A 25,486-nucleotide genomic window follows, 5' to 3' on the forward strand; every position below is an offset into this window, starting at 1 on the left:
AATGGAAAACAAGTATTAGATAATGAGGATTACAAAGTTATAATTCACACACCCAGTAACAGCTTAATGGCTGGTACATTTATGCCGTGCTTTCTGCAATCACCCATCACTAATCACTAATTAGTTGTAGCAGTTATTACATCTATTTCCTAATAAGCTTCCTTTCCTTAAATTAAAACAACATGCAATTTATTTTACAAATCTTGGTTTACAGAGTGGCAGTATAAAATTAAAAGCATTTTCATGCGAAAGTTTTGTGCATTTCAACAATGAGTGATTGAGTGTGTACAGTTTTTCATCATGTTTGATGTGGTCAAATAGTGCACTACTAACAAGTGCCAGAAAACATAAATCACAAATATAAGGGGGAAAAAAAATCTGTTATAAATAAAATAAACTAAACAACATATAGAATTTAGTGGTTTTTCATCCAGCCCATATGTCTTGAGCCTGTAACAAAATTCATACGGAGAAAAAAATGTATTAGGACAATACAACAACATAAACATGATGATTGGGCACATGTTACTATATGAGAAATATATGTGAAGAAAACACTAAATACATGTGTGGAAATGGCAGGATAATAAAATGTTCATGTAAATGATGCAGTGAAGCTCGTCAAGGCAAATATAAGCGTTGACTTACATAGAAAGTGAAGCAGAAGCATTAAATAACAAAGCAAAGAAAATTGAACATCAAGAAAAAATTTTGGCATTGACTGATCGGCATTGTATTTTCTCACCAAGTTAGATTTTATTTTCCTACTTGAACATAATAAAGATTTCAAGTGGGAAGGAAGAAAATATAATGCCACTCAACTAGCAATAGAATCACAAGATGACAACTCAGGAAGTTAAAAAGTTTTTGAAGCATCTTAAAAGGAAAAGAAAGAATATAGGCACCAGTTAAGTAATGATGCATCCAGTCATGGATGGTTATAAGAATATAAGAATTTATTGTTTAATACTGGATGCATACATTTTCTCCACAAACTAAAGACAGAGAATGCTGGTAATTTTTTTACAAAATGTTTTCTTTAAGTTAATTTTAAATAGTGCAATCAAAATTGATTACACATCACAGCTTTAAGCCAGTTCCTTGAGGAAAAAATGAAATTTTTAAAATGTAATATACTTAATTGTAGGTGAAATCAAAATGTAATTTAAAAAATTTCAGACAATCAATCTTTAATTTGTGGACTAGGATTCTAATTGGAACCATCATGACACTGGTGCCAGTCTGGTTGGGATTGGAACCATCATGACACTGGTGTTGGTGTGGTTGGGATTGGAACCATCATGACACTGGTGCCAGTCTGGTTGGGATTGGAACCATCATGACACTGGTGTTGGTGTGGTTGGGATTGGAACCATCATGACACTGGTGCCACTACGGTTGGGATTGGAACCATCATGACAGTTGTGCCACTCCGGTTGAGCAGTGAGCAGAAAAGTTTCATACCTCTATTAGCTGGAGCTGTTACACAAAGCACACTGTGTTAGTGTCATGTGACCATAAATAAAAACAATTGTTATTCTACAGCTGGACAAAACTGACCTCAGCCTAGGCTTTAGTGGACATTATAGGAGGATACCACTTTAGAGGTTAGGGGTGGATGGGGGATACCATGTGGTGTAGAGGCTAGGTTTGCTTTACGATGGTTTAATATCCATTTAGTTTAATTGAGTCAGCTTTGTCCTGCCTTTCTTTTGCTACAGTGTTGTCTGTTAGCTTGCCTTAAACTAAGTGAATTCTTTCATTAGTTTTTCCAAAGACCTCACTGCAAATAATTCCAAAAACCCATTGAAATATATAACCAGAGTCCTTTTTATCCAAGGAGATTTTAACCCAGCAGTAAAAAAAAAACTTCAGGGTATTTTACTTAAACTTTGAACCTGAAGAGTTAACATGCAGTGAGATCTCCTGTTAGTGAATGCCATCAAACATTACAAAACCAAAACTTGACATTAGCAAAGTTAACGTGAGCAGAGTTAACGTGAGCTAAGTAAACAGGAACCCAAACACTTTGGGACAACAGATGAGCGGCACCAGTTACCTGCAGACAAGGCCCGGGGACGGGAACACGACGCTCCACCATTTTGTAACTGTAAAGTGCTTAAAAAGGCTAAAAGAAAGGGGAAGATGGGTGTTATATAATCAAGGAATGGTCGACTGGTTTTAAAATAATTTGTCCCAAACTACACAACGGCTTTCAAGTAAATTATGATAACTAGAGTTATCTTATCCAACTAGAGTTATTGTTACATTTAAGGGATGAAAATAACAACCATTCTTTTTAAGGGAGTTTTCACTCTGACAAATGCAAGTTTTAAACTCTGATCTAGTTTTTCATGTTTACAAGTGGTTTTTAAAACAATATTTCAGATTTGTCCACTTTTTTTTTATAGCCCTAACTTGCCAGCTGAGACAAAAATGACTGGTTTCAACTCAACACATTTTTTTATGCAAACATGGTCAATCAAAAAAAATAAATTAGTAGAAACTCAAACACAAAAAGTATAACCACAACCAAACATTAGCAGAAAAAAAAAGTGAACAAACAATTTTTTATGAAACAAATTTTCCTTCAAAAACTGAAGTTACCCTCTATTATAAGTGGGTCTTTCAAATTTGTTCCAAATTGTTTTGTAGAGTTAGACTGGACACCCAAGTGTTAAAACAATAACCTCCTAGCTGGATCAGCCCCACAAAAATGGTTACAATCACAGATCTGCATCAACAAACCGAAACAAGACAGAGAGAGAGAGGAGAGTGCTCATTCAAGGGAAGTAATCAGTTACCTGTGGGTGGGAGATCTTCATCAGCTTCATCAATGGACACAGGGGCCAACAGTGACCCAGGGATACGGCTCAGATCTGTAACAATAATCAGGTGATGAATAAGGTATTAAGGCATTTATATATATATATATATATATATATATATATATATATACATACATATATATATATATATATATATATATATATATATATATATATATATATATATATATATATATATATATATATATATATATATACATATATATATATATATATATATACCCTGTTATGTCCCAACAGAACAATCTATATAAATATGATAAAAATCACACATTTTCATAAGATTTAAATATCCCCCCCCCCCCCCCCCCCCCCCCCCAGATTTGAATCAGCCGACTCCTACTAACTAAAACATGCGAAGCAAATTTAAGGTTGACAAAAGAAATGTTAGAAACTCTCCAAATATCAAAACCTCATTACCTCCTATGTCTCGCCCAAGAGCTTGTTTGAGGGCTGCCAGCCCAGGGTTGCTGATAACAGGGAACCCACACAAGAGTTCAATAGTGTGCCACCTGTGGAGTCTCTCCTGGAGGTCTTGTTTCACCTCCTCTAGTGCAGCTCTAAATATACAATACACAGCTACTCAAAACATCAGACAACTAACTTAACAGCATAACCCTGTCTCTAGACTTTGGAGGTCTTGTTTCACCTCCTCTAGTGCAGCTCTGAATATACAATACACAGCTACTCAAAACATCAGACAACTAACTTAACAGCATAACCCTGTTTCTAGATTTTGGAGGTCTTGTTTCACCTCCTCTAGTGCAGCTCTGAATATACAATACACAGCTACTCAAAACATCAGACAACTAACTTAACAGCATAACCCTGTTTCTAGATTTTGGAGGTCTTGTTTCACCTCCTCTAGTGCAGCTCTAAATATACAATACACAGCTACTCAAAACATCAGACAACTAACTTAACAGCATAACCCTGTTTCTAGATTTTGGAGGTCTTGTTTCACCTCCTCTAGTGCAGCTCTAAATATCCAATACACAGCTACTCAAAACATCAGACATCTAACTTAACAGCATAACCCTGTTTCTAGGTTTTGGAGGTCTTGTTTCACCTCCTCTAGTGCAGCTCTAAATATACAATACACAGCTACTCAACATATCAGACAACTAACTTAACAGCATAACTCTGTCTCTAGGTTTCCCAGGCACCCTAAGCCTTATTATATTACTATAGTACCAACCTCTATACGCCTAACAACACTTCAACACCAACCCACCACCCTTACATTGTCCCATCCTAGACCCCAACAGAGACACTAAGTAGTCAAAGAATTATCTTTATCCACCATCTTTTTTTTTTTTTTTTATGATTTTTTTCTCCCATGAGAATATGAAAAGAAAATATCTTCATATGATATAACTTAAGAAAAAATTAAATCATCATGGTACTGAGATTGATATTTCTAGTTTGTTGAGGTAAACAACATACACATGTACAACCTGATCCAACACCCACCTTGCATCTAAAATACTTTGATCAATATCATCCAGCGAATTGCTGTGAGCCATTCGTAGGGAACCAAAAAATGCTTTGTTACGTTTCTTTATTTTATCACACTGGAAAGATAGGAAAAGAAAATAAGTTAGTCATTAAAGCATTAATTATGGCCTCGATGAATCAAAAAGGTTTCAAAATTTCAAACAGATGTTGTGATCCTTCCTGTATAAATTAATGACTCATCAAGAGGGCTCATTAAAAAAGTGGTTAATTCATGGGGGTGTGCTGTGTACAGCTCACCTAGAAAATTCTGCTTCAGTGAATTCATGGTCTATACCATTGTTATAGGCCATCAAACCGTACAAACCCAAATAGACCATATCTCACTCCTGTAGAAAACCTTTTGCGTTAGGACCTAACCCAAGCCTTACAGAAGACCTTCCCTCACCTCCAGTGCATTAAGCCCTCTTTTTCTCCCCCCCCCCCCCCCCTTAAGTGCATTGAGCCCATCACATTAAGACCTCACACCATCCAAAACATTTACACCTAATCCCAACCCTCACATTTATACCTCACCCAACCCCAGCACATTAAGATGTCCCCCCATGACACTGATTAAGACCTAAATCCAGGTCACCCCCACACAACACCCCCAGCACATTAAGACCTCAAACCCCTCCCCCCCCCAGCACATGAAAAAAACCCCGCCCCCAATCACCAGTACATGAAAACCTCACCCCATCTCTGGCCACAGCCAGCTGTCTCTCAGCCGCCTGTCTCTTAGCGTTGTAGTGTATCTGCTCTAGCTCATGTGTTAGCTGCAGCCATGCTTGAAGTTCTCCAGGAACTGACCACTGGCTCTCTAGCTGTTGCTGGATCTCCAGCCTGTTCTCAGCCTCTGCAATGTACAGGTCAATACAGGACAATCAATCAACTGATCATGTTCACCCAATTTTAACCACAGACATTAGTCTAAGACACAAGTCTTGTTTGTTTATCAACTAGGGACATCTAAGACACAAGTCTTGCTAATCTATTGACTAGACACATCAAGACACAATCCTTGTTATCTATTAACTAAGGACATCTAAGACACAAGTCTTGTGAATCTATTAACTAGACACATCAAGACATAAGTCTTGTCAATCTATTAAGTCTGAACCTGCATAGACAAGAGGAGTTACTCCACTGTGTTAATCAATGAAACCATTGGGGTGAGTTAATCAAGCGAGACTTACGGGACAAAGCCTCCCGGAGTGAGGCCAGTTCCTCCTCCGCTTGCTGCAGTTTCCTCTCTCCCTCCCTCCTCCTCAGCACCGACCCCTCCCTACTCAAGCTAACAGGTGATTTATCTCCCCCTGCCACTTGAGGCACCTTTAACCTTATGGAGTTTTGCTGCAAGAAAAAGAAACAGAATTTTTTTTAAACCTTAGCTATAGCATCAGGAACACATCATGCAACTGAATTCTTATAAAACAATTTAATAATTTGCAAGGCATGACATAAACATGCACAAAATAATGCACTCATATCCACATAAGCAGGTAAGCCAGTCTAGATGAACTCAATAAAATAAGCAGATACTGATAAACAGTGAAAAACATTCATACCAAAGCAAATTATTTTATGTATTAAAATATATATCTAATACTGCATGTAAGAACAAAAGTGCAGATAAAAAAGCTGAAGAAAAAATTAATTTTTAACTGACTCAAGAAGATCTGTAACATATAAACAGATTTTAAAAAAATGTAATATCTATCAAATAAAAGTAAACTTTATAACATTTAAAAAAAAATGTAATATCTATCAAATAAAAGCAAACTTTTTAACATTTTAAAAAAATGCCAACAAGCACAAAGTGGCCAATACATCTTACAAGAAACAGGTACATATTTAGGTCGAGACATGAGCGTACTTTGGCCAGATTTTGCTGGAAAATTGGGCAATGTTACATGATATTTTTGGTCAAAATTTTAACACATTATGTTGTCTGATTTATCTACCTACTGAAAATTTAATTAATACCCACACGATGAGCTGTATTTTAATCAATACAAATCTTTAAGGGGGTGCTTGAAAGGGGACAAAAAATGTATTCAGTCAATGGGGGGGGGGGGGGGTAATTTTTTTAATAAAACATTTTTGGCAGCTATGACTTTAAACTCAAAGATTTAAATTACAGTACAACAAGTTTATAAAAAAAAAAAGATATTACAAATGTGATGTGCACATGTGAAATGGATGACACACTTGCAGGTATATGTTGAACAGCTACACAGGCCAATGACACAGTTATGTGTAGAATAGCAAGGTAAAATGATGAGATGGTATGTGAGTAAAACAGCAAGACTAAATGAACCAATGGTACTTGTGTAAAACAGCAAGACTAAATAAACCAATGGTACTCTACTAGGGGCTTGCAACAAGACAAATACTTTAAAGCTACTCAAAAATAATTGTTTTATTTTTATACCCAATTTTTTTCTTCCGGCTGCAGTTTCAATAAAAAGAAAAGTTCAACATTATTTTTAATGAAATAAATATGTTAAATGTGATAACCTACTATCAAACACTATTAAAACTGCTTCAAGTATTACTAAGTGAAGAGTCTCATTTTAAGTTCATTTAAATCTGGTTCTTTTTCTTCAGTTTAGTCAAACATGTAACCTACCAGTCTTTTTTTTTTAAAGCTAATTCAGTGAAATGGTTGAATCCATTTTTCTAGTTCCCCCACCATATAGTAGATTAACTAATTATAGGCCATCCACCGAGCAGAAGTGAGATATATTTCCTAGTTACCTACCCTTAATATTCTCAGCTCTTCCTGTTTGTCATGTGACATAGACACTTGGTTTTTCTCTGCCTCAGCCAGCCTACAGAAGTAACATCAAAACATGTTCATTTTAAATTAAATAGTGGCTACTGTGCAAGAATATACAAATATTACATCAATATAACATCTAAATACCAATTGAGAAAATTGTGCAGTTTTTAAGAGAATTTACATAACATTATATTTTTTTAAAGAGACTTCACTTAACACTAACGACCTACAGTAAGCCCATATTTTAGATTTAGATTTTATAGTGCAGCTAATCACTAACAGCTGACACGCCAATACAATATTTTTATAATAAAGTCTGTTTAAAACAGATGAACTGTTCAGGTATAATCTTTTAACTTTTTTTTTTTTAAAACACTTTAGTATAAAAATTGATAAGTTGGATGGAATAAAACAAAAACTTAAGGTTTAAAAGGTTTCTCTGAAATAAAAACATAAAAAAATGTACAATAAAATGTACTACTGATAAATCAAATGTTGAAGCTAACCAACAGGCTTGATGTGAAGTCTGCCATGAAAAGCTTGGAAACAGCCAATTAATGGCCATCCATACTGCTAGTGTTGAAAGATATCAGATCATTAGCAATCTTTTGATCTGCATCAGATGTGTTCATTGCATCTTTTTAATGCTTGCTCAGCCTTTTTAATGCATACACATCAGGGTGCTGCATAATCAGTTAAACAACTGTTTTAGCTGTATTAACTAAAGCACTAGCTCTTTACTCAACAAGCTCTTTACTCAACAACCGTTATATGTTCTATTGTATCACTAGCTCTTTATGCAACATAGATTATTTGTCCTACTGTAGCACTAGCAATTTACTCATCAACACTTGTATCTCCTACCACTATCTCTTTACTCAACAAATGCTGTTTGTCTTACTATAACATAAGCTCTTTACTCAACTCATGTATGCCTTACCCCTAGCTCTTTACTCAACAAGTGTTTTGTGTACTACATAAGGCACTCACTCTTTACTCAGTTTCTTCAAAGATTCCTCAGCTTTCTGCAGAGATTCCAGATCTTTCATCATCTTCTTCACCTGCGTCTGTGAGTAGCGGTGGTGTAGACAGGCGAACCAGCAGCCCCCAATGGCAATAATCAGGGAGGACACAAGGAGGATATCCTTGGCGTAGCTGTGTACCCCTGGGGTCAAAGTAACAAAATGTTAGGACCACTGGGGTCAAAGTAACAAAATGTTAGCACCCCTGGGGTCAAAGTGACAAAATGTTAGCACCCCTGGGGTCAAAGTAACAAAATGTTAGCACCCCTGGGATCAAATTAACATAATGTTAGCACCCCTGGGGTCAAAGTGACAAAATGTTAGCACCCCTGGGGTCAAAGTAACAAAATGTTAGCACCCCTGGGGTCAAAGTGACAAAATGTTAGCACCCCTGGGGTCAAAGTAACAAAATGTTAGCACCCCTGGGATCAAATTAACATAATGTTAGCACCCCTGGGGTCAAAGTGACAAAATGTTAGCACCCCTGGGGTCAAAGTAACAAAATGTTAGCACCCCTGGGGTCAAAGTGACAAAATGTTAGCACCCCTGGGGTCAAAGTAACAAAATGTTAGCACCCCTGGGATCAAATTAACATAATGTTAGCACCCCTGGGGTCAAAGTGACAAAATGTTAGCACCCCTGGGGTCAAAGTAACATAATGTTAGCACCCCTGGGGTCAAAGTGACAAAATGTTAGCACCCCTGGGGTCAAAGTAACAAAATGTTAGCACCCCTGGGGTCAAAGTGACAAAATGTTAGCACCCCTGGGGTCAAAGTAACAAAATGTTAGCACCCCTGGGGTCAAAGTGACAAAATGTTAGCACCTCTGGGATCAAAGTAACAAAATGTTAGCACCCCTGGGATCAAAGTGACAAAATGTTAGCACCCCTGGGGTCAAAGTAACAAAATGTTAGCACCCCTGGGGTCAAAGTGACAAAATGTTAGCACCCCTGGGGTCAAAGTAACAAAATGTTAGCACCCCTGGGATCAAATTAACAAAATGTTAGCACCCCTGGGGTCAAAGTGACAAAATGTTAGCACCCCTGGGGTCAAAGTAACAAAATGTTAGCACCCCTGGGGTCAAAGTGACAAAATGTTAGCACCCCTGGGGTCAAAGTAACAAAATGTTAGCACCTCTGGGATCAAAGTAACAAAATGTTAGCACCCCTGGGATCAAAGTGACAAAATGTTAGCACCCCTGGGGTCAAAGTAACAAAATGTTAGCACCCCTGGGATCAAAGTAACAAAATGTTAGCACCTCTGGGATCAAAGTGACAAAATGTTAGCACCCCTGGGATCAAAGTAACAAAATGTTAGCACCCCTGGATAAAGTAACAAAATGTTAGCACCCCTGGATAAAGTAACAAAATGTTAGCACCCCTGGGATCAAAGTAACAAAATGTTAGCACCCCTGGATAAAGTAACAAAATGTTAGCACCCCTCGATAAAGTAACAAAATGTTAGCACCCCTGGATAAAGTAACAAAATGTTAGCACCCCTGGGATCAAAGTAACAAAATGTTAGCACCAGCAGTTTTATAAAAACTGGAATTTCAATGATTAAAAAATGAAATGATGCTTGTTGACACTTTTGTAATTAAGATGGTGGAATTTTGTCTAAATTAATTGAAGATGCTAAATTAAAAGTAATGAGCTTAGCATAACTAGACAACAAGTGAAATAAGTTCAAAGAACTGCAGCATCTGTTATTAGATCAAGGCTTGAAAATTTCACTGCAGAAAAAACTATACATCCCAGCAGCAGGTCCACATTAAAATATCTGCTAAAATGTGGGGGGAGGGTGTGTGTGTGTGTGGGGGGGGGGGGGGGGGGGTAGGGGGAAAAGGGCAAATACACCAACACAAATGACAGTCCCTATAACTACATAGAGTATTGTCCTACAAAGGTGTAGCAACCAGAAGCATGATCAGGGACTGCTGGAATGTTAATTAATTAGCCATACCAAAATCTGGCAATCCAATTATAAAAAAACTATTAATTAGACATGAGTAAATTAAAAGTTATATCCAGGAATGTAAACGGAGAAGCCTCGTAAACTGAAGCCATTTGTCTGGGGTACGTTCTAGCAACAGGTGGTGTGGACAGGAAGTGGGGAAAACAACATGTAGGTTGGATGCTGGTGGGTGGGGGATTGGGGGGGGGGGGTGTCATATCACAATAACCAGGGTGGGGTGGTGGGTGGGGTCATATCACACATGTAAGCTGGATGCTGCTTGCAGTAGGTGATGGGTGGGGGGGGGTCATATCACACTAGCCAGAGTCTAATTAGTAGGCCTTTTTAAAATACAATGTTACACTAAACAGAAAGATGTGGAGAACAGAGGAAGTATTCACTAATCAGAGAGTATCCGAAACATTCTAGTCACACTAAGAGAAAGTCTCATGTCAAGATGTTACCAAATAATGGTAATGTATGAGCAACAATTATGCAAATGAAAAAAAAAAAATTAAAATGCTGACATGGTGAAAGTTGTTTTGAGTTCCTAAAAAAAGCAAGGTCATCATAAAAGACCTGTGCATTAAATGGTCACCTCTGATTGGACAGCACAAGATTTTTTTTTTTTACCTAAAGCCTGACAAAAATTACCTAAAGCCTTGACTTCAGAGAAATGATTTTCTTTCTGACATGGTATTTTTTTTACATTTAATGGAGGTTTAGGAAGATTTTTAAAAATATATATTCAGATTTTTCTGACTGAACTCCGCACATACTTCAGCAGTAAACTTTATCCTGCGATAACAGCAAAATCTAGCTAGTCATAAAATAGGCTATAAAAGAAATCTAATATGGTTGAGAACAATCTTTTATTGCATTAACTAATCTTAATTACCTAATCTTAAATCCTTGACTAAATGAGGATCTGGCACCTGGTACACAGGGGTAACTTGGGTATCAAATGTAGCTCACAGTTACACTGTACAATGTTAGTCACATACATAGTTAGGTCTATGTTAGCCTGGTACAGACCTTAATGGAATAGTCGGGAACAGGGCATTTCCCCCCTATCAATTACTCCACGGACATTTCCCCCCCCCCCCAACATTACCCCCCAGAGTAATTACCCCCCTGTCAATTACCCCCGCCCAGTAGGACATTACCCCCCCCCCCCCCCCCAAGAACAGGGTTAGAGTTAGGGTTAGGTTTAGGGTTAGAGCTAGGTTTAAGGCTAGGGCTAGGGTTAGGTTTAGGGCTAGGGTTAGGCTTAAACCAATGTCTAGCATTGGCTTTGTGTGAAGTTTTAGGCTAAGGTGGATGCTTAGGTTTTGGTCTTACGGTTAGGATTAAAGTAGTATATAGGTATAGAATTCTAGTTAGAGTTAGGATTCTAACTTGAGAGGGGGGGTAATTGACATGAGGGTAATTGCTCGGGGGGGGGGGGGGGTAATGTCCTGTAGCCATAGAATCTGACCCAAGTCAACCATCAACAGTTAACATAGAGAGTTGAGTACTTACTTTTGGGAGCACCAAAGAGAACAATGTCCATGGCCTTGAGAGACAACTTCTGTTTGTGTACCGGGTTCCTGATGCCCAACGCCTGCAGTAGAGGGTTGGTGGAGTTGACCAACCTGAAACACAGGGTTGTACAATTAGAACAGTTAAAGTAGAGGGTTGGTGGAGTTGACCAACCTGTAACACAGGGTTGTACAAACAGTTAAAGTAGAGGGTTGGTGGAGTTGACCAACCTGTAACACAGGGTTGTACAAACAGTTAGAGTAGAGGGTTGGTGGAGTTGACCAACCTGTAACACAGGGTTGTACAAACAGTTAGAGTAGAGGGTTGGTGGAGTTGACCAACCTGTAACACAGGGTTGTACAAACAGTTAAAGTAGAGGGTTGGTGGAGTTGACCAACCTGTAACATGGGGGTTGTACAAACAGTTAAAGTAGAGGGTTGGTGGAGTTGACCAACCTGTAACATGGGGGTTGTACAAACAGTTAGAGTAGAGGGTTGGTGGAGTTGACCAACCTGTAACACAGGGTTGTACAAACAGTTAGAGTAGAGGGTTGGTGGAGTTGACCAACCTGTAACACAGGGTTGTACAATTAGAACAGTTAAAGTAGAGGGTTGGTGGAGCTGACCAACCTGTAACACAGGGTTGTACAAACAGTTAGAGTAGAGGGTTGGTGGAGTTGACCAACCTGTAACACAGGGTTGTACAGTTAGAATTTAATAACGCCTTGAACAAGAAACCAAGATAAAGAGTTGTGAAGCAAAGACAGGACTGGGGTGAGACCACACAGCTGACAGGGGCAGGGGGGGGGGGGGGGAAACAGAGCACTAACTTGAAGTAATTAGAGGTAGACTGACAAAGGGTATATACTAAATTAAAATATAGTGACAAAGCTGAAATAGGAAAAACAACAATTTCCCAGCAGATATGGGGTGCCATTATTTCTATAGAGCTGTGGACAACACTGCCAGTTAACCAGTGCAGTGTAGGTTTCTTTAGCACTGTGATGAGGTTCAACTGTGTTCAGATATCGTGGGTCACCCCACGGCAAGACTTTCAACTCTTCAGGTTTAACAATGTGCCATCATTAGTGGCAAGCTATAACCTAGTGTTGGGAAGGTACAACTAGAGAGGGGGGGGGACGACTCACCGTGTTCTTATTGCTTTTAGTCAATGCGCTGATAAAGATGCTTCCTTCCACACCAACCCTTTGTCATACTCATTACCGTTGTTAAGAGACTTATTATTGATATTATACATATCAATTGGAGACTGCTTTAATTGATGAGCCCCGTTTTGTCGACCATTTAAGACAAAAGATCTCATGGTACTAGATCTCACCGCAGTTAACACACCAATCAGGTAGTGGGCGGATAAATAAAAAAAAAATCTAGTGAGCTTTAGTGTGACGTCATAGCATGACCCGCAGTGACGTGTGAGTTGAAGAAAATGGAGACCGTTTTGGTTCGACAACACGTGACCGAAATGGGTTACTTAAAAAAAAAACAACCAATAGTTGATTTTCTAGACACCCACAGCGGGTAGTATAAAAAATAATTCTTAACTCATAGTTCAATACTTAGAAAAAATGTGATTATGAAACGTAAGCATGCTTTGGCGACCAATTTCCAAACTTTATTGTAGTGCCTTAGCTAGTGTTGTGGGTGTTGTATGTGTGTGTCAGTATGTGTGTGTATGGCAGGGGGTGGGGTGAGTGTGTACATACCTGGGCAGCACTGAACCGTCGATAGCGTTGTTGTGAAAGGTGTTGGAGTACTGAGGTAGATCAACATCTTGGACCAGCCACTCGACCACGTCATCCACAGTCCAGTTGTAAACTGTTGACCAACAGACACGGCATCATTAGACAACAGACACGGCACCATCAGACAACAGACACGGCACAATCAGACAACAGACACGGCATCATTAGACAACAGATACGGCACCATTAGACAACAGACACGGCACCATCAGACAACAGACACGGCACCATTAGACAACAGACACGGCACCATTAGACAACAAACATAGCACCATCAGACAATACTATTATGTTACAGTCTGACAATAATTAAAATATGCATTAATTGTTAATTAATATTCACGATAATAATGGGTGGGGAAAAAAAAGGGGGGGGGGGGTGAATACATGGTGGTGGTAGGCAGTTAGGGTTGAGTCTGTTCATTGCTTTGGTGAGCCTGAGTATAAGATCAGAGTTCAGACGGTATAGATTTTTAAAAATGTGACAAACGCCATAAAAATAGCTATTCTGTAGGCTGCTTGTAATACTACAACTTAGTTACAAATTTAATTTATGTAAACAAAGCGACAACATTATCATCGGCTTGATCCCGAGAAACTAGTCCTTTATTAAAGTACACCCTAAATGACTAGCCCCCCCCCCCCCCCCCCCCCCCCCATTCCAGCCAGACCAGGAAACGTGGGTTGGACAGTCAAAACAAAATGCCAAAACAACTAGTGTGAGATGAATAGACTCTCGGCTACCACTAAAGGCTCTAGACAGAACAACTAGTGTGAGATGAAAAAACTCTCGGCTACACTAAAGGCTCTAGACAGAACAACTAGTGTGAGATGAAAAAACTCTCGGCTACACTAAAGGCTCTAGACAGAACAACTAGTGTGAGATGAAAAAACTCTCGGCTACACTAAAGGCTCTAGACAGAACAACTAGTGTGAGATGAAAAAACTCTCGGCTACACTAAAGGCTCTAGACAGAACAACTAGTGTGAGATGAAAAAACTCTCGGCTACACTAAAGGCTCTAGACAGAACAACTAGTGTGAGATGAATAGACCCGTGGCTACCACTAAAGGCTCTAGACAGAACAACTACTGTGAGATGAATAGACCCGTGGCTACCACTAAAGGCTCTAGACAGCTAATAATGGCGTTAACCCACGCTAAGCCAGTATTTGCATACATAGGTCGGGACAACCTTGTACCATTTCCTCAAAGTCCAGAACTGGGTAAGCAAATGTTGCTTGCTATGTTGTCTACACAAAGACATTTGCCTGTTCTGTTCACTACACAAAGACATTTGCCTGTTCTGTTCACTACACAAAGACATTTGCCTGTTCTGTTGCCTACTAAAAGACATTTGCCTGTTCTGTTCACTACACAAAGACATTTGCCTGTTCTGTTGCCTACTAAAAGACATTTGCCTGTTCTGTTGCCTACTAAAAGACATTTGCCTGTTCTGTTCACTACACAAAGACATTTGCCTGTTCTGTTGCCTACTAAAAGACATTTGCCTGTTCTGTTCACTACACAAAGACATTTGCCTGTTCTGTTCACTACACAAAGACATTTGCCTGTTCTGTTCACTACACAAAGACATTTGCCTGATCTGTTTCCTACTAAAAGACATTTGCCTGATCTGTTTCCTACTAAAAGACATTTGCCTGATCTGTTGCCTACTAAAAGACATTTGCCTGTTCTGTTGCCGACTAAAAGCCATCTGCCTGTTCTGTTGCCGACTAAAAGACATTTTCCTGTTCTGTTGCCTACTAAAAGACATTTTCCTGTTCTGTTGTCTACTAAAAGACATTTGCCTGTTCTGTTGCCAACTAAAAGACATTTGCCTGTTCTGTAGCCTACTAAAAGACATTTTCCTGTTCTGTTGTCTACTCAAAGACATTTTCCTGTTCTGTTGCCTACTTAAAGACATTTTCCTGTTCTGTTGCCTACTAAAAGACATTTTCCTGTTCTGTTGCCAACTAAAAGACATTTGCCTGTTCTGTAGCCTACTAAAAGACATTTTCCTGTTCTGTTGTCTACTCAAAGACATTTTCCTGTTCTGTAGCCTACTAAAAGACATCTTGTTCTGTTGCCTACTAAAGAACATTTGCCTGTTCTGTTGCCTACACAAGGACATCTGCACCAGTAAACGTGGAGGAGTGTGGGGTGTCATCTACATTAAGTATTTAAATTAGACTGTGCTCTATCCTGACAGGAAAACACCCCTGGCTGACACTTAAGCCAGTTGTGTGTACAAACACCGTCAAAACTCATGTATACTTTCGCTAGTATTGATCTAACACACCGTACACAGTAAACATTATTAAACATGATCGCCTTGAAGCGCCCAAATGAAATCGTCCATCTTTCATGTGTGCTAATCAACCAATCTTAAGTAAACAAAACAAACGAGAGAGAAAATAATTTCGTATTCAGAAGGCCGAATAGCATAAAACTATGCGATACCAAATGTATATGGGAATGGCTGGTATTGATTTTTCTAGTTAACTACATGAAGCATTTTTTTTTTAAAATTGGAACAAGAAGACTATTGTTAATTTATGGACGATAAAGGATAACACGGGCATTATACAGGTACCAGCGTGTGTCGTGTGTATGCGAGTGTGTACATTTGTGGGTAGTCTTGAGCGTTTGAGGGTATGTGGGTACGTGTCTGTATGTGTGTTTATGTTTGTGGGTATCTGTTTTTCTGTTTTTGAGCGTATGTGACAAACACGTCTGATTGTATTCCGTTCCACTATAGTTATAACAACAACTTTGGGCACAGCTAATTAACCCAAAGCGCCTTCTAAACTTTAGCTAATTGGTTCTTCACTAGTGTAAACAACTTTCTTAGAGTCAATGCAACCATTTAAATGCAACTAACTGAACAGGACCCATTGTTGATACAGGGAGGTGGGGGGTGAGGACAATCGATATTTAGTGAAACAAAATCAATTAGTTCAATATATTTGATCAATTTTATGTCGCACTTATTGAAAAGGGATAAGTAAACAAAACATGTGTTATACTTTGTATTCAAACAAATTATAGTTCGTATATAAAGGCACCCCCCCCCCCCCACACACACACAGCTACGTCATTCACTCAACAGTCATTAACTCACAGCTGGGTCATTCACTCATTCACACACAGCTATACCACTGGACCAGACGTTGCTGCTAACAACTATAAACACACCCCAAAATTGCATTCCTAACTGTAAGACAGCAAGCTATCATTACTCCTAAACTACGCGCAAGTTCTGCCACACAGCTGTCATTACACTAAACACACACACTGCTATCCCACACACACTGCTATCCCACACACCCTGCTGTGCCACATTGATGTTTCACACGACCAGCTGTCAGTTTACACAGCTTTAAAACATCCCAGTATTTATCCTGGCTGTCCAACTACTTGACAAGTCTCTAACAGCCAAGTTACACGACCCACATCTTTGACAGGTTACTAACAGCCAAGTTATATGACCCACGACTTTGACAAGTCTCTAACAGCCAACTTACACGATCTACGACTTTGACAAGTCTCTAACAGCCAAGTTACATGACCCACGACTTTGACAAGTCTCTAACAGCCAAGTTACACGATACACGACTTTGTCAAGTCTCTAACAGCCAAGTTACACGATACACGACTTTGTCAAGTCTCTAACAGCCAAGTTACATGACCCACGACTTTGACAAGTCTCTAACAGCCAACTTACACGATCTACGACTTTGACAAGTCTCTAACAGCCAAGTTACATGACCCACGACTTTGACAAGTCTCTAACAGCCACCTTACACGATCCACGACTTTGACAAGTCTCTAACAGCCAAGTTACACGATACACGACTTTGTCAAGTCTCTAACAGCCAAGTTACATGACCCACGACTTTGACAAGTCTCTAACAGCCAACTTACACGATCTACGACTTTGACAAGTCTCTAACAGCCAACTTACACGATCTACGACTTTGACAAGTCTCTAACATCCAAGATACATGACCCACGACTTTGACAAGTCTCTAACAGCCACCTTACACGATCCACGACTTTGACAAGTCTCTAACAGCCAAGTTACATGATCCACAACTTTGACAAGTCTCTAACAGCCAAGTTACATGACCCACAACTTTGACAAGTCTCTAACAGCCAAGTTACATGATCCACAACTTTGACAAGTCTCTAACAGCCAAGTTGCATGACCCACGATTTTGACAAGTCTCTAAAAGTCAAGTTACATGACCCACGATTTTGGCAAGTCTCTAAAAGTCAAGTTACATGACCCACGACTTTGGCAAGTCTCTAACAGTCAAGTTACACGACTTTGACAAGTCTCTAACAGCCAAGTTACACGACTTTGACAAGTCTCTAACAGCCAAGTTACACGACTTTGACAAGTCTCTAACAGCCAAGTTACACGGCTTTGACAAGTCTCTAACAGCCAAGTTACACGACTTTGACAAGTCTCTAACAGCCAAGTTACACGACTTTGACAAGTCTCTAACAGCCAAGTTACACGACTTTGACAAGTCTCTAACAGCCAAGTTACACGACTTTGACAAGTCTCTAACAGCCATGTTACACGACCCACGACCTTGACAAGTCTCCAACAGCATCATTACATGCCCCACGATTTTGACAAGTCTCTAACAGCACCATTACATGACCCACGATTTTGACTGACTTGACACCCTCACACTGGCCCCCAGCGATCAGATACGGGAGATCAATTACCAATCGATTGGCTGTATCAATGACATCCCTCTACCAGCTGAGTCGGCATGTCGCCCCATACGTCTGTCGAACCAAATCTCTAACAAGGCTAATTGAAGGCGTGATCTCCTGGGATCTGGTGATTCTAAACACCCAACCGGAACATTTCAACACGAGGAAAAAACGTCACGAACGCCAGTCAAATAAATCTGCACGCAAGCAAATTGATGTAGACGGCTGCACCGGAAGGTTCGTTTGACGCCAACACAAATCAATCACATTTTTTCTCAGTTTTATTATTGATCAGGGTAAGAAAGCAAAGGGATGTCATTGCATAATCCAGGAAGTTGTAGATAAAGTGTGGTGTTGGGGTAACCTGCTGAAATTATTTACACGGCCTTCGAGTTGGTGTGGGGGTGTGGTTTCAGTACACGATTTATGACCGATTTACAAGCATATAGGATCAACACTCTTAGAACATTCGCGATTTACGCACAAAATTAAAAAAAAAAAATAAATAAATAAAAAAATTAAAAATTAAAAAATGAAGATACATTGAGTAATATAATTGTTTAACCTCTGATAGAAATTATGTGTGGCTAGAGCTAACGAGCTAGCAGTCATCACTTGTGCCCAGAGCAAGTGTTCATAGCCATAGCAAGAACACAAGAACACTTGTTCTGAGTAGCAGTAATAAGCCTACAGTTCTGGTTTCAACAATAAGCCTGATCAACAATGAATTCAATATGGCCGGCAGCAGTTTACTTTATAATAATGTTTTCTGAAAGTTGGATTCACGAATACATGTAATGTTGGGGAGTGTGTGTGGGAGGGGGGGGGTGTTTTCAATTCGACTTCTGGTTACTTCCTGATACACAACGCCGATTAATAAGGCAATTACATTTTTTAAGACTGATAATAAGAAACGTTTAATTAAAATGTCACTGTTGAGCTCCGCTATTTGAAACGTTATATGATATCACTACACCTACCTTCTTTCTTTTTAAAACATGTTATTATAAAATAAGTCACAATTATACGGATTTAGGGGTATGTGAATATTTAGCGGCCTTGATGTAGCTGCCGTGTTTAAGTGGCCATAGGAGTTTATAAAGCATAAGTTAATTCCACCCACAACATTGACTAACTTGAACCTGCCCTTAACCCTATACCTAATACTAACCTTATCCCTACACCGCGTATAGTCAGTAATGGACGGAGGGAGTGGGGGTCCTACAGCAGTTTTTTTGCGGGGATTATAACCATGAGCTTGGACAGGGGTTGGGGTGTTAATTGATAGGAAATAGATCTCATGCTCCCCCATAACACACACACAAAGTGGTTTTTATGCAAGGAAGTACAGTAGCCTAATGGTTCATTTATTTCTTTAACTTAACGTCGTTTTTTAATGACAAACGTCAACTTTCATCGCTCTTTGCATCCAGTTAAAGCCACACTTACACAATCCAATTAAAACGTATTGATTAAATACGAGCTAAATATCGGCTGTTACCGTAGTTGGCTATACGTGTGCTATATGTTTGTCACATACTAAAACTATGACGTGTAATCGATGATCATAACGTCAAGTGCTGGCCCTGAGGCCGACCCACAGCCCAAGTCAACACGGAGACGTTGGGTGTGTGCGGTGGCCTTAGACGTGGATGTATCTTCTAGTGTCGTGTGCCAGCTTCACCTTAAGCCAACACAGATGATGTACTTTAAACACAGACTTTCTAGCCAACACAGACTTTCTAGCCAACACAGACTTTCTAGCCAACACAGACTTTCTGGCCAACACAGACTTTCTAGCCAACAAAGACTTTCTAGCCAACACAGACTTTCTAGCCAACACAGACTTTCTAGCCTACACAGATGATGTACTTTAAACACAGACTTTCCAGCCAACAAAGACTTTCTAGCCAACACAGACTTTCTAGCCTACACAGACTTTCTAGCCAACACAGACTTTCTAGCCAACACAGACTTTCTAGCCTACACAGATGATGTACTTTAAACACAGACTTTCCAGCCAACAAAGACTTTCTAGCCAACACAGACTTTCTAGCCAACACAGACTTTCTAGCCAACACAGACTTTCTAGCCAACACAGACTTTCTAGCCAACACAGACTTTCTAGCCTACACAGACTTTCTAGCCAACACAGACTTTCTAGCCAACAAAGACTTTCTAGTCAACACAGACTTTCTAGCCAACAAAGACTTTCTAGCCAACACAGACTTTCTAGCCTACACAGACTTTCTAGCCAACACAGACTTTCTAGCCAACAAAGACTTTCTAGCCTACACAGACTTTCTAGCCTACACAGACTTTCTAGCCTACACAGACTTTCTAGCCAACACAGACTTTCTAGCCTACACAGATGATGTACTTTAAACACAGACTTTCTAGCCAACACAGACTTTCTAGCCTACACAGACTTTCTAGCCAACACAGACTTTCTAGCCTACACAGATGATGTACTTTAAACACAGACTTTCTAGCCAACACAGACTTTCTAGCCTACACAGACTTTCTAGCCAACACAGACTTTCTAGCCTACACAGATGATGTACTTTAAACACAGACTTTCTAGCCAACACAGACTTTCTAGCCTACACAGATGATGTACTTTAAACACAGACTTTCTAGCCAACACAGACTTTCTAGCCAACACAGACTTTCTAGCCAACACAGACTTTCTAGCCAACACAGACTTTCTAGCCAACACAGACTTTCTAGCCAACAAAGACTTTCTAGCCAACACAGACTTTCTAGCCAACACAGACTTTCTAGCCAACACAGACTTTCTAGCCTACACAGATGATGTACTTTAAACACAGACTTTCCAGCCAACAAAGACTTTCTAGCCTACACAGACTTTCTAGCCAACACAGACTTTCTAGCCAACACAGACTTTCTAGCCAACACAGACTTTCTAGCCAACACAGACTTTCTAGCCAACAAAGACTTTCTAGCCAACACAGACTTTCTAGCCTACACAGACTTTCTAGCCAACACAGACTTTCTAGCCAACACAGACTTTCTAGCCTACACAGATGATGTACTTTAAACACAGACTTTCTAGCCAACACAGACTTTCTAGCCAACACAGACTTTCTAGCCTACACAGATGATGTACTTTAAACACAGACTTTCCAGCCAACAAAGACTTTCTAGCCTACACAGACTTTCTAGCCAACACAGACTTTCTAGCCAACACAGACTTTCTAGCCAACACAGACTTTCTAGCCAACACAGACTTTCTAGCCAACACAGACTTTCTAGCCTACACAGACTTTCTAGCCAACACAGACTTTCTAGCCAACACAGACTTTCTAGCCTACACAGATGATGTACTTTAAACACAGACTTTCTAGCCAACACAGACTTTCTAGCCAACACAGACTTTCTAGCCAACACAGACTTTCTAGCCAACACAGACTTTCTAGCCAACAAAGACTTTCTAGCCAACACAGACTTTCTAGCCAACACAGACTTTCTAGCCAACACAGACTTTCTAGCCTACACAGATGATGTACTTTAAACACAGACTTTCCAGCCAACAAAGACTTTCTAGCCTACACAGACTTTCTAGCCAACACAGACTTTCTAGCCAACACAGACTTTCTAGCCAACACAGACTTTCTAGCCAACACAGACTTTCTAGCCAACACAGACTTTCTAGCCAACACAGACTTTCTAGCCTACACAGACTTTCTAGCCAACACAGACTTTCTAGCCAACACAGACTTTCTAGCATACACAGATGATGTACTTTAAACACAGACTTTCTAGCCAACACAGACTTTCTAGCCAACACAGACTTTCTAGCCAACACAGACTTTCTAGCCTACACAGACTTTCTAGCCAACACAGACTTTCTAGCCAACACAGACTTTCTAGCCAACACAGACTTTCCTACCAACACAGACTTTCCAACCAACACAGACTTTCCAACCAACACAGACTTTCCAACCAACACAGACATTTCAACATAATTAACAATATAGCCAGCACATACAATACATTTTGAACACACATTTTCAAAATTGATTCACTATCTATCCCCCCGTACCACTCATGTACGTGAGTCTTGTCTCTCCCTCTTACAACCCCCGCCCCCCTCTTACAACCCCCGCCCCCCTCTTACAACCCCTGGCCCCCTCTTACAACCCCCGGCCCCCTCTTACAACCCCCGCCCCCCTCTTACAACCCCCGGCCCCCTCTTACAACCCCCGCCCCCCTCTTACAACCCCCGGCCCCCTCTTACAACCCCCGGCCCCCTCTTACAACCCCCGCCCCCCTCTTACAACCCCCGGCCCCCTCTTACAACCCCTGCCCCCCTCTTACAACCCCCCTCCTCCAAGCCTGCAGACCAGAGATAAGAAGACGGATCAACGAGATAATGCCGACTAACCCCTCCATTGACCTCCCGGATTAAGTAAGCGAGTCAGGTCGTCAAGTCGTGACATCATTATCGGCGAGTTAAAAAAATCATCGCTTCATGACAATAATGTAAAAATCGATGCGCATCAATCGATAAACACGGCCATTTTATGACTTGGTCTGATGTTCACTGCTTAAAGTATTGATTTTATCGCATACCAAGTTTGACACATACATCAAAGTAGTTATGCAATGCTAATCCGGTTATATGCAATGTCAACGATTTTCTGAACATACTAGAGGTTTTTAATCATCTTTAAGTTTACTCAGACGAAGACGAAGTGTCGAAACATCTTGATGATTATCGCAATAAGGTTCTTAAGTACTTTTCTTTTCCTTATACAAGCAGGACAATCATCACATTAGCATTGTTTACTGCTGACTCCATCTACTATTATATTGGTTAGAATACACGTTTTGTAACGGTGTAGTTTAGCTAAGACGTTATAGTAGACATGCTAAAGGTAAGATGTGCTGTTGTAAGGTTGTTGTTAACACACAAAGGTAGTACACAAGGTGTGATGTATTACTGCTGAGAGAAACACGTCGTTTCCGTGTAACACGGTGCCGGCGCCAGCACTAAACACCATCTTTATTAATTAACCAACGACACACACACACACGGACTGCATTAGTTATAGGAAACGAGAAAAGACAGCGCGAGGGGAGGGAGTGTTTGAGTGAGTGAATATGTGTGTGTGTGTGTGTGAGAGAGAGAGAGAGAGAGAGAGAGAGAGAGAGAGAGAGAGAGAAGGCGGGTGTGTAGAATTACAGCATCTTAAATCGTCTTACGTAACACGATGGTAGGAGATTATTGGAACAGGTATGCAAATTGTAAGAGTTCTTCCCCCTGTGGGATTTACCCTGCTCACCCACTCGAGCCGTTATAACTAAGGATGTAACAATGAGCTATGAGTTGAACACTGCCCTGATCTGAGCCAGGCTGTACTTAGACTTATGAGACAAGTAATCAAATAGACAATAGCTGGTGTCAGAAGATCCAGCGTCTCCAACAAGTGAGTTCGTGGATCCAGAAAGCTGTACAAGAACTGTAGGAGCAGCTGGCAAGTTGTCATAGGGAACAAGAAATAAAATGTTTCCAGAGGTTGGAACTCTGGCGCCGTGTGTCGTGTACAGGTCGTGATGGGTTCGTGTTGGTGTCTGGGGGTGTGTGGTGAATACTGAAAGGGGGGGGGTGAATAGTGGGGGAGGTATGGTTAAACCGGGGGGGGGGGGGTATGGTGAATACCGGGGGGGGGGGGTGAATAGTGGGGGAGGTATGGTGAAAACTGGGTGGGGGGGTATGGTGAATACTGAGGGGGGGGGGGGGTGGGGTGAATACCGGGGAGGTATGGTTAATACGGGGGGTTATGGTGAATACTGGGGAAGGTATGGTGAATACTGGGGGGGGGGGGGTATGGTGAATACTGAGGGGGTGGGGTGAATACCGGGGAGGTATGGTTAATACGGGGGGGGGGGGGTTATGGTGAATACTGGGGAAGGTATGGTGAATACTGAGGGGGGGGGGGGGGGTGGGGTGAATACCGGGGAGGTATGGTTAATACGGGGGGTGGGGGTTACGGTGAATACTGGGGGAGGTATGGTGAACACAGGAGGTGCAAAGAGAGGGGTCGTACAAAGAGTGTAGTAGGATATGAAAAAAAGAGGGTTTTAATGCCACACACCAACTTTTTCCCCCGAATATGTTAACTTATAGGGGGAAGGAGTTGTGTAAAACAGAATATATAGAAAACACTCAATATATCATAGGCCATCTAGAACAGATTCTATGGGCGTCATGTAAGCCGTTACGTTCATGAAAAACCCAAGGAAGAAACTGGGAACTTAAAACATGAGACAATAAAAGAAGGTAATGTTAAATTCTGTAGAAATTGAATGGAGAGAATACAACCACCAAATAGCTCACGTGCCCTCTTCGCCCTCAGCCCCTCCCCCCAAATTACCATCCCATTAGCCAACAACCGGCTACACCTTTAAGATCCTAGATGTTAACAGGTATAAACCAGACGGGGATGAAAACAACACCCCCCCCCCTTTCCTCCACCCACCCACATTAAATATAAATGAAGTCAAACCATGGCCCAGACATCAAGACATTGACCCCTTCCGGTCATTAATGCCATGGGGGAGGATGAACAGCGTCTGTCCGTGACTTTAGGCCTGTCTGCCATTACACGAAGACAGCAGATAGTTGAGGCAGAGACGTGTGGTTATCTCACCACAGCAGATAGTTGAGGCAGAGACGTGTGGTTATCTCACCACAGCAGATAGTTGAGGCAGAGACGTGTGGTTATCTCACCACAGCAGATAGTTGAGGCAGTGACGTGTGGTTATCTCACCACAGCAGATAGTTGAGGCAGAGACGTGTGGTTATCTCACCACAGCAGATAGTTGAGGCAGAGACGTGTGGTTATCTCACCACAGCAGATAGTTGAGGCAGAGACGCGTGGTTATCTCACCACAGCAGATAGTTGAGACAGAGACGTGTGGTTATCTCACCACAGCAGATAGTTGAGGCAGAGACGTGTGGTTATCTCACCACAGCAGATAGTTGAGACAGAGACGTGTGGTTATCTCACCACAGCAGATAGTTGAGGCAGAGACGTGTGGTTATCTCACCACAGCAGATAGTTGAGGCAGAGACGTGTGGTTATCTCACCACAGCAGATAGTTGAGGCAGAGACGCGTGGTTATCTCACCACAGCAGATAGTTGAGACAGAGACGTGTGGTTATCTCACCACAGCAGATAGTTGAGGCAGAGACGTGTGGTTATCTCACCACAGCAGATAGTTGAGACAGAGACGTGTGGTTATCTCACCACAGCAGATAGTTGAGGCAGAGACGTGTGGTTATCTCACCACAGCAGATAGTTGAGGCAGAGACGTGTGGTTATCTCACCACAGCAGA

The 25,486-nt window shown here is 40.8% G+C and overlaps 2 protein-coding genes across 8 annotated transcripts in view; one reads left to right on the forward strand and one right to left on the reverse strand.

The window, feature by feature from the left end:
• The window catches only part of LOC131938545 (stromal interaction molecule 1), a 66,618-nt gene that overhangs the window by 7,943 nt on the left and 33,189 nt on the right, over positions 1–25,486 (reverse strand). For 2 of the 7 annotated variants that reach the window (XM_059296662.1, XM_059296636.1), the window contains exons 4-14: positions 13,350–13,461; positions 11,627–11,739; positions 8,122–8,296; positions 7,111–7,180; positions 6,184–6,237; positions 5,543–5,699; positions 5,042–5,202; positions 4,323–4,423; positions 3,270–3,409; positions 2,805–2,879; positions 1,465–1,479 (exon numbers count right to left, since the gene is read on the reverse strand). In XM_059296662.1, the coding sequence (XP_059152645.1) occupies positions 1,465–1,479; positions 2,805–2,879; positions 3,270–3,409; positions 4,323–4,423; positions 5,042–5,202; positions 5,543–5,699; positions 6,184–6,237; positions 7,111–7,180; positions 8,122–8,296; positions 11,627–11,739; positions 13,350–13,461 (1,173 nt within the window). Of the gene's footprint in view, positions 1–1,464; positions 1,480–2,059; positions 2,129–2,804; positions 2,880–3,269; positions 3,410–4,322; positions 4,424–5,041; positions 5,203–5,542; positions 5,700–6,183; positions 6,238–7,110; positions 7,181–8,121; positions 8,297–11,626; positions 11,740–13,349; positions 13,462–25,486 lie in introns of all 7 variants that reach the window. The other 5 variants (XM_059296653.1, XM_059296620.1, XM_059296672.1 and 2 more) reach the window with 3 other exon arrangements.
• The window catches only part of LOC131938609 (sequestosome-1), an 80,624-nt gene continuing 60,243 nt past the window's right edge, over positions 5,106–25,486 (forward strand). The window contains exon 1 of the mRNA XM_059296722.1: positions 5,106–5,115. The gene's annotated coding sequence lies outside the window, so the exon portion shown is untranslated. The remainder of the gene's footprint in view (positions 5,116–25,486) is intronic.

Source organism: Physella acuta, unplaced genomic scaffold, assembly GCF_028476545.2.
Source record: "Physella acuta isolate Inbredline_101_S28 unplaced genomic scaffold, ASM2847654v3 ptg000017l, whole genome shotgun sequence".
Taxonomy (NCBI): Eukaryota; Metazoa; Mollusca; class Gastropoda; family Physidae; genus Physella; species Physella acuta.